General features: G+C 41.8%; 2 protein-coding genes across 2 annotated transcripts; one reads left to right on the top strand and one right to left on the bottom strand.

Moving 5' to 3' along the window:
* Positions 1-63: 63 nt before the first annotated feature.
* On the top strand, positions 64-2,196 carry NHP2L1 (NHP2 non-histone chromosome protein 2-like 1 (S. cerevisiae)). The gene is made up of 3 exons (XM_010080013.1): positions 64-99; positions 542-662; positions 1,677-2,196. The coding sequence occupies exons 1-3, from the start codon at positions 64-66 to the stop codon at positions 1,937-1,939; spliced, it is 420 nt and encodes a 139-aa protein (XP_010078315.1). The 3' UTR covers positions 1,940-2,196.
* Positions 2,197-4,949: 2,753 nt separating this feature from the next.
* On the bottom strand, positions 4,950-17,192 carry XRCC6 (X-ray repair complementing defective repair in Chinese hamster cells 6; the record flags this gene model as incomplete). Its single annotated transcript, XM_010080012.1, has 11 exons — positions 4,950-5,442; positions 6,263-6,376; positions 7,327-7,427; positions 8,117-8,246; positions 9,064-9,225; positions 10,292-10,460; positions 11,714-11,900; positions 13,261-13,444; positions 14,288-14,542; positions 16,445-16,583; positions 17,076-17,192. Coding segments are annotated over 11 exons (1,755 nt in total), but the record flags the coding sequence as incomplete, so codon positions are not given.
* Between the last annotated feature and the right edge of the window lie 28 nt (positions 17,193-17,220).

Raw genomic sequence — 17,220 nt, 5'->3', positions numbered from 1 at the left:
GGGGCCGGCCGTGCCCGGGGCTGGGAGCTGGAGAAGTTGCCGTTCTGCCGGTGCTGGGCGTTAATGTCGCTTGTGACTTGGTGGCTGTTCCGCTACGCCGTGGGTGTGACTGTTTAGAAGCTACCGGTAAATTGCAGAAATAAAAGTGATGTGTGCTTTTCTCGGGATTTCTTTAAAATGAATGTCTGAGGCTGTTAGTTTGTTGCTGGGAGGAGGTCGTTCCTCGTGCAGCGAAACAGATCATTTTCTGTAGTCTCCGTGGCAGCAGATGCCTGAGGACTGCCCGGTAATTTCACTGCTGCTAATTTGTAGGATGTAAATCTAATCTGTGTGAGAGATGATAGTCTGCTTTGAATATGGGAGGAATCCCTCTTTATAAATAAAATGCAGTGGGATTTTTAGCATATGTGCAGAGCAACTGAGGATGGTGAGGTGACTCTGGTAGTCAGTATTTGTGGTGGACATGATGCCTGTGTAGTGTTGTTCAGAGCAAAGCCCACTTTGCTCTCATTGTAATACTCTTTACTTTTTCCTTTTCTAGAGTGAGGCAGAAGTGAATCCCAAAGCTTACCCCCTGGCTGATGCACAGCTCACCAAAACGCTACTGGATCTTGTGCAGCAATCCTGCAACTATAAGCAGCTACGCAAGGGAGCCAATGAAGGTGAGACCTGTGTGTTGTGTTCTAGAAATCATGGCAAGGATTTTGTGAGATGCTATGGCTAGAGGTTGTCTCTTCTCTCTAGTGGTGGGCCACTAATGTTACATAGATCTGGATATTGTGAGTGTCCCCCTCCTTCCTTCTCCTTCTAGCCTGTTTAAGCAATATTCAGGGACAGAACTAAGCTGTAACCTTTTCAACATTTGTATAGGGTTCTGGTAGATGCCCAGACTGTGTTCCCAGCGCACATCCTGTGATCGTTCGTACTTCAGTGATGTGGTGCTGGGATTACCAGATACCTAGCCAGTTTAGAACCATTAAAAGATTTGGGTTTGAGGGGACCTCTGGAGGTGTCTAGTGCAACCTGCTCAGAGAGTGTGACCTACTCAGAGATCCCTCACAGTTGGATCCGGTTGCTTGGACTTTGCCTAGTCAAACTTTTAAAAAAACAATCCCAAAAGACAGAAACCCCACAGTCTCTCAGGACCAATGTCCCACGCCTTAAATCCCTCTCATAAGGGGAAGGGAGCAGAACATAAAGTTCCAGTGTGTCGCCAGAATCTCCCTGAGGCAACAGTGACAGTCTGCAACTTGTCCTTTTTCTTGTGCACTCATGAGGACAGTCTGGCTCTGTCTCCTATCTCCTTGAAGTAGTAGAAGACAGCAGCCGTATTCCCCGCCCACCCCCCACTTCAGCCCTCTCCAGGCTAAACAAACCCAGCTCCCTGAGTCTCCCCTCATCTGTGGTGCGCCCCAGCCCGATAGCCGTCAGCAGCCCTGGGCTGGTCTCGCTCCCTTGTAAATGTCTCTGCTGTGCTCAAGGGCAACATTGGGCACAGTAACCCAGGTACAACCCTGTGAATAACCCCCTCCCTGGCCCTGTAGCTCCCATCTTCCTTTGGCCTGTCCTCATGCTACCACTAGATCTCCTTCTTGCTCATGCCAACATCTAACGTTGTTTTTCATTAGATGTGATTTCTAGAAGGACCTAGACTTACTCTTCAGTTTCTTTTACAGCCACCAAAACACTGAACCGAGGCATAGCAGAGTTCATAGTCATGGCGGCAGATGCTGAGCCCTTGGAGATCATCCTGCATCTCCCTCTTCTCTGTGAGGACAAGAACGTACCTTATGTGTTTGTGCGCTCCAAGCAAGCCCTGGGTCGGGCATGTGGTGTTTCCCGGCCGGTCATCGCCTGCTCCATCACCATCAAGGAGGGATCACAGCTAAAACCTCAGATCCAGTCTGTCCAGCAAGCTATAGAAAGACTGTTGGTCTAAATGCCCATGAGTTTAAGTGTGTGTGGAATAGGAAAGTTTAAATCAGGGGGAATTAATGTCTAGCTTCAGTTGAGATTATAGTTTTGATATCAGTGTTTCATTTCAAAATACCACATTTTTGTTTAATAACAGCTTCATTCTTAGTATTTCTGCCTCTCCTCCCCCCTCTTTTCTATTATTCCACTCCAACACATTCATTCTCACTATATTACTTCTTTAAAAGTGATTGTACAACTGTATTTCCTGTTTGATGTTTAAAAAAAGAGAAAAAGAAAAAAGATCCCCCCCTTATCTCCGTCTCTGACTGCTCAGGGCTTTTTTAACCCACCCATTAGCTTATTCTGCATTGTGGTATTTCTGCTAAGCTTCAGCCTCTAACAGGTGTGATTAACTCCGTGTTTCTGAGGATAAGGCATATCGGTTCCCTGCATTGTGTGCGTGCAGACTGCTGGAGTTGTTGCTTTAAGTGATGGAGCTGTGTAGACTACCTATAAGGCAGGCAGCAGCTACTGTGTAGCACTGGATGGAGCCAAGATCAGTACATACAGCACAATCCTTTTTCTTCTTCAAACCAGAGGAGAGACTTCTGTAAGAGGTGTATGGGGAGCAGAAATCTTATGGCAGTGCACGAGGGGAAATCTCTTATCTCGCTTATTTTTAAATACTGACTTTTTAAGAAAAATAAAATTGCTGACAAAGCTAAATATAATTGTTGTTCCCTCGGGCAAGCCTTTGCAGCTAACTGAAGTGTCCTGCTTCTAAAGCTAAACGGCTCAGAGGTTGCCTAAGGCTGTTGTAGTAGTTCATACTCCTTCAGTTTTCTTTGTGTGGACTGTTATCAGTGAGCTTGGCCTTCCATTGCCAATGGGTATTTAAGTGCCAAACACATGGTAGAGAGCAGTCTGCTGTGGCTGACAAGTACCCTACATATCTCATGCTTTTAGGGAAGCTGCTGTACTGTAGTCACCTGACTAAAGATAAACCCTTTATGTCATGGCCAAGGCAACAGAGAGGAAGTAATTTTTCAGATAAAACAACTGTCTTGAGAAGAGAATGTAAGATAATCTCATTTTCTGCAAAAGCATGAAACACCACCAGCATTCTGGAGTAGTTGTGGTCTTACAGAGCTAGCTTTAGTTAAATGCATATTGTGTAATTAATCCACTTACTGCTTTGAGCAGAGGAGTCTAAACCTCTGTGTTGGAATGGGTCAGGTCATATCAAACCTGTCTTCTAATGCAGAATGCCAAAGCAAAGCTAGCACAGAAAGACCAATAGGAACAACAGAAGGGAAAATAGTTCTCCTGTAGTGTTTCCACAGAGGCACTAACTCCATACCTTTAGTAAGTATATCCCAAGCAGATGAAATCATCTCACGAAAGACTGAAGACAAAACATGTCTGTATATTTTTGTAAATGGCTGATAATGAATATCCTTGCTGAGGTGAACTTGATACAAAGATTTGAGAGTTCTTTCATTTGTATGAAGTTTAGAAATGCTGCTGTTCCCTTCTACCAAGGCTGACTGTTGAGCTAGTTGCATTTAAAACCACAGCTTTGTAAAGGACTTGCCCTATTGTACCATGCCAGGACAGCTGCTGTAAGACAAAGCACAGGAGAAGCAGAATAAAGGATTCTTGATCAAGCAAAACTGACCTTATTTTCTGCTCTGAAGTCTTCCATCACCATCCCTGTTGAACATCTGTTTAATGCAATAGCTTGCCTTTAAAAAAAAAGCCAGGAGGAAGATCTAATAACCTAGACAAAATGTCCCATAGTCATCCAAAGCCTGGAACATATTGTGCCTAGGGCTTATCAAACCAAGGGAGAAGTTAACAAGGGCATTTGGGGAATGAAAATTCACAGAATTAGGGACAGGATAGTCTCATTATTTTATTGCATTCGAGTCTTGCTAAGACAAGTATTTACAGTAAGTTCTTTGCCAAAGGGAAAAATAAATTGCTTAGACAAATCTTTATTAAAAATAACTACTATAATGCAGGCTGATTGAAAGTATAATAAACTACACAGCTTCAATACTGCAGCACTCAACGTGGGCTAGCTGCTCTTTCGAGAAGAGCTGTGGAGGTGGAAGTGAGCAGCGTGGTGGCATAGCTACGGTGGTCACAGTGCCAAGAGTTCACAGCTGGCTCCAATACGTGTGCCACACTACAGCCCAGGCATGACCTTGGTATATGACTTAATTCTTCAATAAGTTGCACAATAGTTTGTGTGCCAAACACAGAAAACCCTAAAAACACCACACAGACCAAAATGGGATACCTCATGGTATCAGGGCAAGGACTATTGGGTTTCATCATCTTGCACTGCAAGGTAAGTTGGGCATGCCCAGCATGGAAGTTTAAAAACCAAAGCACAGACAGCCCCAAATGCAGCCTCCATAAGTACAATTAAAAAAACCCAAAAAACCCTGGAAGTAACAGGGGCTACTCTCCACGACTTTATATATTTTTTTTTTTAATTATTTTCAAAGCACAGATTCGAGTACAGAAGCCTGCACAATAGTCTGACTCATACTCGCTACAGAGGTGGAAAAACTCTGTGCCATCTCAGTAATTGAACTGGGGTAAATGCTTGCACCCTTCCAGGGAACACGACTTTTTTTCTTCTTTTTTTAAACCACCTTTTGCTATTACCATTTAAAAATGGAAGACCTGGCTGTGCAGCTTTGTGAAATGCTGGCATTTTGTCCAAAGGATTGGCTACTGCTTCTCACTAATTATTTTCTCCTTTATGATCTGCTGGTAATGTTTGTAACACTGACGATGAAAAAGAACCCACTGAAAAAGAACCCACAGAAAGCACTGATACTGACTGGCTGTTCTGGAGAGCAGGGGAGTAATACACCACATTTATACCCTCTGTTAGCACACAGATTTGACCTGCTGCTTGAATTCATGTGGTGCCATTGACACAGATCACTCTGTTTTTTCACTCCCATTGAAGTGAGTTTTGCTGTCTTCATGATGCAAAGACGGTATAGCCAGTGTTGCAAAGTAAGAAGTACAAAACAACTTTTATTAAGAAACCAGGAAGGCACAACTGTGTTCACTTGCAATTAGTGCCCTGAGTTAGCATGGAATTTAATTCTGCCTTTGGGTACTGTGATCAGAATCCAACCTTGCAGAGATGTTTCACAGCTAAGAATAAAAAGTTTCTCCACTGCTAGATTCAGCAACATTTACTCACCTTCTCCTCCATAGCAAGATCAAACAGACATAGCATCCACATAAGACAACCAAAACTTTAAGCAGACAGAAGTCAACCAGGGCTTTCTGCTCCAGCTTAGTGCTCACTAAAGTATTCAGTCAGTGCATCCATGAGCTCCTGCTTCTTCCCCCCACCCTTCAGCCCATAAAGCCTGCATGCATCCTTCAGAGCAGGTACAGTGAGCTTGCCTAGAGTGCCCTTCTGCACATGACGCTGCAGCTCTTCTTTTGAGACTTCTACCTTGGGCCTCTTCTCGGTTTGACCATCATAAGCTAGAAAAATAAATTTTAGATCACCAAAATTTTAAAAAGTTTCCTAACAGGAAGACATCAACATTTCTTATACACAGTTAAGGGCCGTTAGCACATGGTACTTTAACAGCTACCTACACACTCACAGACCTAGTTTCCATATTCTGTTTTATAGAGTAGGTGTCGCTCACTATGCAAGTCATATAGTCTATTTTGCTGATACGAGTGACCTCAACCTCAAGTATGAAACTTTGTGTTCCAATGGAAAGATTACCCCCCTAAATGTAACTTTTATGGAACAGGGAATGCAACTATTCCACAGGAAGTTCAGCTAACTGACAGTCCCACTTCATGCAGAGTTTCATAGACCCCCAAACTACACAGGTACTTAAGCATTACTTAGACAGTCAACCCTAAAGATGCCTACCTTGGACTTGTTTAACAGCCTAGGCGTAAAAGTCTGCTTCCTCACCAAGAACATAAACCGAAAGCATGAACAATCTCACTACTCTGTTGTAAAAAACCCAATGTTATTAATAATTATAATGATAAAAATAATAATAAACAAATATATCTTCTTCAGTAATTTACCCACATTGCTTCCTCTATTTCTCTGTTATTTTCACTATTCAGTTTCTCATTCCAGCAGTTCTCTAGCTGGTTACCACAATATCCTCTGCTCTCTGAGAATCACCACTGGATAAGTCCACTTTCTTGTGGAGATGAGTAAAGAGTTATTGCACAAGCAGCTTCTTTGAACTATGAGACAAACTGAAAACACAGAAGCCTCTAAACAAAGAGCACAGACACCATGTTGCATGCCTGCACCGTGATTACTTACCTTGTTTTCGCTTTACAGCCTTCGCATCAGGGTTGTAGTCAGGGGGATAGACCAGCTGCTTAAACTCCTCCACCAGGTTGCCCAGCCTGCGGTTCATCTCTTCAGCCTTTGGCACTGGCAAAAGAGAAAGATCTGCCCTCTCAAAAACAGAGTGATCACAGGACAGTCTAAATGAGGCCATCACCAGATACAGTTGTGGTTCTGTAATAATGAGCATGCAAGTGTCTTGCAAGTATGCAAAATGCAAAGACCTCTGTTATGATATTCACAAGTGAGAAATTTACAGCTCTTGGTAATATCAAGAGTTTGTATTATACATATGTAATGGACTGGCACATATCTCTGAACAGGAGATATATATACAGAACAAAACTGATGTGGTGGACGTGATGTAGAAGATCTCCTACCTGGTTGCACTGTTACCCAGGTCTAATCTTAGACATTTAAAATACAACACCTTACTATCTAAGGTTGTGAATAGTTTGAGGCAGAACAGCTTGTTTCTGTCATGTATTTGTATGATATCTAGCACAGGGATCTAGATTATTTGTTAGGTACCACTTCAAAAGAGACAACCAGTTACTCTAATGCTATCCCTGGAGTACAACGTAATTTTAAAAAAAGGAACTTCCCCTTCAGGAGTAGGTTTCTGTACTTTGACAAGATATTCTTATATAGAAACTCTCACAGCCACAAGGTGGCATCATTGGCTCCTGGCAGAATAATTCTCTAAGTAATTCTGCCCATTTATCAGACTGAAATATTAATTAGACTCTTGAAGACAAGAATTTCAGAGAAAACATTTGTCACCATAGAAAAAATGTGATTCAATTTTAATTTTGGAGGGTAAAGAGATCAATTTTACCTTATCTTAAAAGTGACAGCATTAGAAAGGAAGGTTTCAATATTTCAGAATGGACACATCCAGAAGTCTACGTCTTGGAACTGCACAGAACTGATTTTTTTTTTAAAAGACACGTGGTTTTGTAGTAGCATATCTCTGACTTAGAACAAAGTCAAGAGCCCTCTACCCGCCTCCCTCCACACCCACCAATAATTCTCACTTGTAAGATCCTCAGCTTGTTCTGGTTCTATCATATCCAGCGCCAAAGCCTCCAGATTCCTGAAGTGCTGCTGCAAAACTGGGTTTTCAAAGCTGTCAGTCCTGTCAAGAATTCCCAAAATGTCACTGCATGCTGCTGAGAAGACATACAAGACACATAGGACTTGCCACCAATCTATTTCAAAGTAAAAGTTCCCTCTTTCTCACATAACAATTTATCTTATTGGAAGAACTGCTTTTCCTCTTTTCAGTTTACCTGCTGAATCACTATCCCATTATGCATCAACCACATGAGAAAGCTGTGTAAGACTTAGAAAGCTGTATGAGACAAACAGAGACAGTGGCATTCCACCTTAATACCAGTTATGCTACTTTCCACATACCTAGAAAAAAACTCCCACAAAAGCACTTCATTAAATTTATCCTATCTATAATGAAAAGCCAAAGGGCTCTAATTTAAACAATCCAGGTCTGATCTGCAATAGATTGGCAGAACCACAATAAATTGGGATACTTCTGCAACAAATGACAACAGCCCAGAGAACAACAGCAATTCTGTAAAGAACTCCAGAACGTGCTAGATACTGCATGGGGTATCTGGGTATTCAGAATAATTAAGAATAAAGTTTGGACAAAGCTACTGCAAAGGGAAGCAATTAGCACCAAAATGCATCAAAATCCCATCTTGTGGACACCACAGCTGAACAACATATGCAACAGAGCAAGCAACATTGCTGCGTTTTCTTCCCTGTGCCACCCCCCCTCCTAGCACAATATTTATCTCCATGTACCTGTATTTGAATCGGAGTTTTTGAATTATTTCCTTCATTTTGTCTATTTGCTCTCGACTGGCTGGCACCTTTTCTGTAAAATCAACATTCCGTTTGTCATCTGCATATGGCAGGAAAATTAGATGGAAACCTATAGAGAAGGGACAGAGTAGAGAACAGTTATGTAGAACCATCACCTCAAACCAATCATTTATGGGAGAGACCAAGATGCTAGTACCTACAGCATGACACTCAGTCCCAATCTCAATGTATATAACCAACATCGCTAATGGATTTTGCATAGCTAATAGCTGGAAGTTTGTGACTTGCTTTTTACAGAGATCAACTTGTCTAGACCCCATGTCTCCCTGGATATGAATGTGAAAAAAATCTTGTTTGAAAATTAATGCCCACATGTTATTTCTGAAATGCTTTATTTTGTCCACAAGCAGTGTTATTCCCCTACTTTACATCCTCCCAGCACACGATTTTCCAGTTAAAGAGGTGAGAAAATGCAAAATAGCAAGAGTGTGCCTTTGCCCCCTTATCACTCCCCCCTCAGCTAATAAGGTGTGAGGCTCAGGATATGAGATTATTTATTTAATGCTTTAAAATGTATTCAAGGATACAATAAAATTCAGAAAAAAGACATTCCATCTAGTCAGCAAACAAACAAACAAAAAAGGGCTTTTAACTTTAGGTCAGTTACTTGAATCTGCTAAAAAGAGGTAGGAGGTGGGAAAAATATTGTAGCTGTGTTACACATGAGCAAGCACTGATGCACCTAGGGTTTTAAAACAGATTCAACATCAGATATATACAGGGACAAAACAGAAGAGAAGGGATGTTGGAAAGCACTCTCGCCAGTTTTAAGGGGAGCAGCACTAAGATTATTTTCATGCAACACAGGACACTATGATGCTGACCACATCCAATCGTGCAGGAAAAGGCAGCATCTCTTCTCATACCTGGAGGGGCTATCTGCACTTTCTGCTCATCCACCTCTTCCTCCTGGGGAACCAGGGCCACAAAGCGAGGAGGAGTGTTCCTGCGCGGGGTGTATCTGCACAGCGCCGTCACCTCCTTCTCCAAGCACTTCATCAATAAGGCATTAAATAGCGTTGTACTCCCTGCAGAGTTAAGACTGTATTGATCAGGTGGACAGTTTTGCTCTTTTGTTCAGGAATGTAACTCTAGATACTACAGTTTCAAAACCTGTGACTTCTTTGAAATCCTTGCAATATTCCAGAGGTAAAGAGCGACTTTTGCAAGGGGGAGCCCTCAAAAATGACAATCTTAGTGTCTCTCCTGATCACAGCAGTGATTGTTCTTGTGCAAGAACTGAAATCACTAGCATCTGAGCAATGAAATACAGATGAAATTGGAAACGGGTATCTACAAAGGCTCTTTCTGGTCTGGTGGGACATCACAGTAGCAGCACATCAAAGGACAGAAATAACACATTAAAAATTCAGACTGCAATATTCCCCCTGAGGCACACGTCTGCTTTGTATCTTGCCAGATATCGTGGTCAGGAAAAGACTGACATACAAGTGTTTGATTCAGGAAACTGCTAAGCTGCAGAAGCTAGTGTAAAGGTTTTTCTTTAGTCAGACAATGCAAAGCATCTGGTCATAACTCAGCCCTCTTTCTCCACTAGTAGACTGAGGAGCTGGAATTTTTTCTTTACTATTGCAGCTTGGGATGGATTAATGCTGTATTTCTAGATGAGCAGACTTACATACACATAAAAAGGTAAGAGAAAGCAGTCCTAAGCATCCTCTCCTTCTCTCTTTATAAGCCCATAAAGTATTGTTAATTCAACCATATTGCCCAAGTACTGTGTTTCCACTACTAGCTGTTGTGGACTTAAAAACAGCAATTATCTTCACTGGTTTTGGTTTGGCTGGGTTTGTTTACCACAAGAAGTACCTTCTTGTCAGGTACTAGGTTACATCTGCTTAGTTTGATTAGCTGCTTGTCATGGTGGATGAAGCATGAAGCCCAATTGGCTTTTCTGATATTGAAGAAAAAAAGAATTAATTGCAGCTGAGAGGCACAATAATGGTTTATTCTATACTTTAGCAAGTTTTTAAGTTAGACAAAAATTTTATACTCAATGACCCCAAACACCCTCTGAATCAGCTGGTTACTCTAATGCAAGGTGATGAATCTTCTCTTGCCATCTTTACTTACCATTTACGAGGGACTCCTCAGGATAGATGAACTGGGAGGACTTGATATGGTGGTGCTTTTTTAACATTGAAAGTGGTTTGAAGCCAATCAGAAACAAACCCGGAGATTCAAACCGCTTTAATTCTTCTGTTTCCTCTTTCTCCAGCACAATCTGGCGGTTTCCATATGTCTAAACCAGGGAAGAACAGATAGTAGTGCTACCAGCATAAAAAAAAATGGGGGGTGGGAGGGTGGGGGGTGGAACAAGTGTGTGGAGAGGATGCAATTGCTGTCTTCCACTACGGAAAAGAGAATTACAGAGAAGACAGAGCAAATTCTCACTATTAGTGCACTGAAATTGCAAGTCACAGTCTGTGACCACTATCCCAAGGGAAATTCCACCTGGACATGAGCAAAATGAACGTTCCTAAGACAGTGGTAAAGCCCCAGCACAGAGAGGCCGTCACATCTCATCCTTGGAGTTCTTCAGAGCTGTCCCAAACAAACCCTGAGCGATCTGATCTGGTTTTGTGAGTCTTGCTCTGGGCTGAGTTGGACCAGACATTTTCAGAGGTCCTGTCTGATGGCAAACTTGCTTCAGCAAATGCACGTCAGCTACCTACTCCTGTCAGAAACAGCAACCCAGAAACGCTTTTGAAGCATCACTCATATGCCACAAAAATTAAAACATGTTGTGGTCCAGCTGCTGAAGTTAGACATCAGGACTTAAAGCTCAGCTTTCTGTTCATCTTCTGTACTTTATTTCAAGAACCTAATGTCCAGTATAAATAAACATAATATTTAATCTTAAGACAACAACTTTAAGAGCCTTTGGCATGGAAGGACACACAAAGCGCGCGTGTGACAATATCCCTAGCAACTGCATATCATGCTTTGAAATAAAGCTGTGCCTAAATAGAACGTGACATTCAATCTGCATCAGCCAAACTATCAGCCTTCCTACCATGTAGGAAGGCAAAACAAAGAACAAAATAACAACAGCCAAAGGTAATATGCTCTTTTTTTTGTTGTTTGGAAAAGAGCTTCACCCACCCCCACATGATTCACACTTATATGTAAAATAAAATGGACAAAATCTGTTCCTAATGAATCAAAAGATAGCACCTGCATCAATAGCACAAGGCCACATAAGGTCAGGCTCTGACAACCTGTTTCTGCCTTATAGAAAGAAATTACTTGTGTTCCTGAGTGCATTTCCACAAGCAGCTATGCTTTCCCTTGAGAGTCATGCCAGAGAAACAACCCACTCTCACTCTATATAGCTTACAAAGTCACCAGGCTATCCCCAGGGGCATAAGGATGTAAATATTTTTGCATCTAATCTTGAAAGTGAAATACAAACAAAAGCAGCAAGAGGATCAGCATCTCCCCCCCCCATCATCACAGGGACAGAAAAAAGCAGGCACATAATCAACATGTTACCTGAGCCCTTTTTGTGTCACTAGGTAGGAGCAAGCTGCCCGTTTTTCCATTAAACATCCTTGTTTTTGTTTTAACTGGTTCATTAGTTTCCCGATAAAGCTTCACTGGATATGGCTTATAAGCTTTTTGAACAAGGTTGTAAACACCAACAGAAAGCGACAGATCTTTGTTCAGATACAGATTTAGCCTGTGTAAAAAAGCAGATACAGACTGAGACTTCTGAAAGAACACTTCTGCAAAAGAAAGTAATCTCCTCAGATAATTTATTTTCTCTGACCTCCTCCTATCCTATTCTCCTCTCCCAAAATCACAAGTATCTCTGGAAACATACTACTACTTGAGTCATAACCTCACTTGTTTAAAAACATTCTTGCAATGCTGTCACTTCTGATCATAAAAATTATTTAAACACAAATAATTTACCATATTTCTTCCATCTATTTTTCACTCTGAAGGGCAGCTATGCTCAGGCAGAGCACAGGACAAGTTCACATTTGGGCACCTCACCTGTGCTTAATGCAATGTGACCTCTGAATTCACACAGCTGTCCACACAGAAGACAAAATTCCCCAAAAGAACCCCATCAAGACAAACAATACCATGATTTAAGAAAAAAAAGTCATCAGAAGTCAGAGAAAAATTCAAAAGTAAACGCTTAAAATTGGACGTAATCTTCAAGTTCTGGGAGCAGAAGAGTTAATTACTGTGAATGCTACTTTCTCTCCTCTAAAAGGCATCACTGGTATGGGATTCTTACTCCTCAGGTATTAGAAAACTGGGGAACATTCCAAGAAGAGGAAAATAAAGCTGCAAGCATGAGCAAGAATGCCAGTGATAACAGCTCAAGTTGGTATTTTTTTAAATATATATTAAAAAACACTAGGCTGTGAAGTTCATTCCCTTACTGTGCTTCCACATAATTCTTCTATGAACTCACTCATTAAAAAACAACTATTATGGAGTATGTGGTTCCAAAAATACTTTCTATCTCCTTTGTCAAGATCCCTTTAATCTCTCTGTAAGTATCTCTAATCTTTCAGTAGGAGATCAGAAATATCAAGGCTGTCTGAATCCACACCAAGTGCCTACACAGACAGGCCACATATAACTATTTAATAATAGGCCAAAATACCCACCAGTCACATTGAGATGAAATTTTTCTAAGTTAACACTAGTAAGAAAAGCCTCATTTCAATTAGATTTCACTATAATCTAACCACTTTATATGTGGCAGATTTTTTGGTAAGTATTTTACTTGGCAACGATGTAATTTTTCAAAATGATAATTTCTGGCCAACTCAATACAGGAGATGTCACACAGAGGAAAAAGGAGGCTTAGCTTCACTCTTCACTCTTCTCATCCATGAAGGACAAATATCCTTGGAAGTTACAGAAGAAACACCAATCTTGGACTAAGGAATTACGAGTAATGAATGTAAGCACTGATGCCTTTATAGGCCCATCATCCCAGAAGAGGGAGGTGGGATGCAGTCGAAAAATAACATCGGATGCCTCAATTGAATGAAATATCATAACTAGGCACACACCTGACTGAAGTCCGTTTCTTTGTCTCCTTTGCTCGTACTTTCTTCATAAGATGTTCCAGTTTCCCTGACTCGTCAGGCTGGATCCCAAGGTCCTCATCCTCTGCTATGTTTATGATATCCCTGTAGAACAAAGAGATATCGAACCCTCCAGGCTTCTTCAAGTGCATCAGGTCCAGGATAATACCTAGAAACAAAGTAAGAGATGGAAGGAGGATCACTGAAACTGCTTTTTCTTACATTGTTTCTCAGCACTCTCATATTTCTCTATCTAAGCAAAGAATTTAAGCTCCAAATTGTCATCTGCACTAGATGTGAAAGTTTCCATGGAAAAAGGCAAAAGATTCTTCAACTTCAGTCAAAACAACGTAGCACAGAAGATGTTCCCACCCTAATTAAGAATCCGGACAACACTGTGTATCAAACAGCTCTGACAAGCTCCTATAAAACATAATCTTATCTCAGGCATAGAGGGAAGTAACGAGTTCAGAAATTCCCCTTTCCCCATTACAAGAGCTACTGGGCTATGGAAGCCTCACAGCTTCTAGATCTAGCACATCTGCTGAACTCCCAAAACACTGGTTATCTCATCTATATAGCTGAACTAATGAAGCATTTGCTCTCCAGTCTCTGAGTTCAGGCTGCTGCTCTTCAGCTAATTCAAAATGGAGCCACCAAAATAATTTTCCTTCTGTGTTGACTTAGTGTTGTTATTCCCTTCTTGGAAAATGATGGAACAATTAAATAAAGTAGAGTTTGTTTTCCACAGTCCCCTCAAGTCCTGATTTATGCTATCAGAGTAGAAAAAGAGATCCTAGAAATTAAGTGTTAGTTGTTGGATACCAGATTGGATAACAGATTTTCTGATTTAGATTAAATACCAAATCTCTAATTTAGAAAGATTCAGAAATATTCCCCAGTTCTGATTATTTTACATTCTTTTTCCATTACAAACTTGCAATGCGGTTAGCATCTGCTGCAAGGATACATCAGTTTTATTCTGTCTGAAATTAAAGGGGAAAATAATGACCTGTGTCTCTCAGATCACCAGCTCTGGTCCTGGCCAGCTTAGCTTTAGCACTGTCATTGGCATGAGGGTCATCCTCATTGGTGAAGAGCATGATCCTTTTGTGGCTCAGTCTGACTTGGACATCGCTGAAGAGATTAGAGCAGGCCCAGAGTGCTTCACCCAGTGAATAGTCAGCGTTGTGGCCATAGGTCTCACGGAAAAGTGCTTGTCCTTCATCTCCCCTGTACCGGTCCAGCTCTAGAACATGCTTTGCACCTAAAGGGGATAACAGCATTCACACGCATTAGAAATACTGAAAGAAGTACTGCAAACTCTTCTAACTATGCACCAAGGGTCCCTTGCCGCTGACATCCGAGTAATGTCCCCTAGCACCTCTGTGGCGGTGCCTTTCCAACACTGGGCTGAGAATATTGTTCAGCATAGCCTAACACTTGCAATATTGCAAGCAGGTTACCACTTGAAAGCACCTGCTAGGTCCAAGAGGACACAGAGTGCCCTGGCACGAATGCGGGGCTCTTCCTGCTGGAGGGTGGGAAACAGACAGGGATCAAAGTATTGCAAACCCTCTACACTGAAAGGACAAGTGCTCAGCATGAAGGGCAGCAATTGCACCCGCTGTAGAGGCACAGCAGACTGCTACACCATTAAAGAAAGGAGAGGAGCCTGAAAGACATCCTGCACCTCCATGACAGGTTGGGAAGGTGGAGAATTCCTCCTGCTCCCTTGCCCCACATGCCAGATAGAATCAACCTGGAGGTCACATGCAGCCTATAGATACCACACGGAGCACAACATGATTCAGAGCAGGTATCCATGGCCTTTTTAAACTCTGCAGATTACTCTAACCCAACTATTACTTCTTTCCCCACTTGTCTAACAGCAGATTCTCTGTCTTCTCCCATAATTTTGCAAAGGGAGACAAGCTTTCACTTCTTAGCTACTGCATTCTGGAGAGCTTTTCCTTTGTCCTTCACTCAAATTCTACAGCACTTTTGAAATCTCATCTGAAAATGTCTTTTTCTCCCCCTATTTACTATTTTATTTCCATCTCCCCAGCTGTCATTTAATTCATAGCATAAGTATTCATAATTATGTGCTACACAATAACTAACTACAGTATTTTTTCCTTCTCCAGAGCATGCTGCTCTCCAGGGGCAGCAAATTCTCTTCCTTTTTAACACCACCCACCTTTCATCTGCACTGTCTTTATCAGCATGGCAAAGCTACTGCTTCTAACACAGGGAAAAGGGCAAGCAGGGAAGGAGAAGGAAAAAGGATGAGCGAGAAGCCTAAGGCACTTGCTGTCAGAAAAGGGAAAAGAACCTAGGGCAGTCTTGTCAGGTCCCCATTGTCATTAATTCTGAAACTAGGACAAGGCACAGTTCTTGTAAGACAATCCCTTGTTAAAGCATGATAGCAAGAACACTAACCTGCATCTCCTAGTTAAAACAATAAAATAAAACCACCACAGAGATACACGCTGCTATTATAGTAGACAAAATCCTCCCACAAAACTCTGCTATCAGAGAATCTGGGGCCACTAGCATACACTCTTTGCACTCCTCCTACTACCTTTTCTAATTCAGCAGCTGGCACTTATTATCAAGCACATTCTACGTAATTCTAAGAAATTCTAAGAAAATGAAAGAGCTAAATTCAAGAACTGCAAAACTTGTTACGAAACTAAGAGACAGAACACCCTAAACAGGTAACATATTGGACAACCTGCTCTAGGTGACCCTACTTGGACAAGATGGCCTCCAGAAATCCCATCTAACCTCAGCCATTCTGTGATATTCTCCATCAGCTGGTATCCGTGGTGCCTTAGCATGCACACACACTCTTCTAAAGTGCAGCAGATGGGCATTAAAGAGTTCTGTGGAGATCCTTTAAGCTTTAGCAGACAGCAAAAAGAAAAGACATAGGAAAGAGATTTGAACCAACTATAACAGAAAAAGCTAAGCTCCCACTGAGTTCCTAAGCTTTCAGTAAATTTCTAAAACTATCCCCCCCCCCCACAACACATCTCAGTAACAGGAACATTTTTATTCATCTGATAGCTCTGTTTTCAGATAGGCCAGTTACTAACAATGCTGCTACACATATTTAATTACTCTGTCTTTCTACATAACATTCACATCACTTTACTGCCTTTACCTGGATTGTCCAGCTTCTGAAGAACATAGACGTGCTTGAAATCTGCCAAGTTCTTGTTCTTGTCTGTACCATAGAACACGACACTTAACAGGTCCCTGTCACTGCTAATAATTTTGCTGGTATACACATTCCGGATGCACTGAAAAAAATGCACACAGGTCAAACTATGAAGAATATCAGTATGGTGATGATGCAAAAGTTTTGTATTTGGCTATTATACAATCTCGTAGACTCTAGCAAACAGAAGAACCTTAACAAATGCTTTAAGCTAAATTTTACCAGGGGAAGGAATTGGGGATCTTGTTTTTTGAGATTTTTTTTTTCAGTACACAGCTGTAGATATTTTTCATCAGCATTCCCTTTCTATGAGCAAGATCAATGAAATAAACATCTCTCAAACACACCAAAGGCAGGTTGATCACTCATTCTATAAACATTTCCCACACTGAAATCCGGACACAGTCCCCCAGGCAATGGATCTTTCCACACCCAAAGCCATTCAGCGATCTGAGCTGAACACGAGCTGCACAGCGACCTTACACTAACAGATGAGGCAGAGCGACCACCAGGTACCCCTGCCTGTGGCGGGGCGATCCCCGCAGGGTTTGCGAAGCCCCCCGAGCAGCCTCACCTGGATGGTCATGTCGAAGGGAGTCAATCCGTCCCCGTCCGACTCAAACATGGCCTTGGAAGCATCGACTAAGAAAATGAGGCTGTCCCGACCCGAGAACCTGTAGTCCGCTACGGAAAGGGGGGCGATACAGTTTTAGCAGCAG

Source organism: Pterocles gutturalis, unplaced genomic scaffold (genome assembly GCF_000699245.1).
Source record: "Pterocles gutturalis isolate BGI_N339 unplaced genomic scaffold, ASM69924v1 scaffold47109, whole genome shotgun sequence".
Classification (NCBI taxonomy): Eukaryota; Metazoa; Chordata; class Aves; order Pterocliformes; family Pteroclidae; genus Pterocles; species Pterocles gutturalis.
The sequence above is the reverse complement of the archived record's forward strand: the minus strand, read 5'-3'. Positions and strand labels throughout refer to the sequence as shown.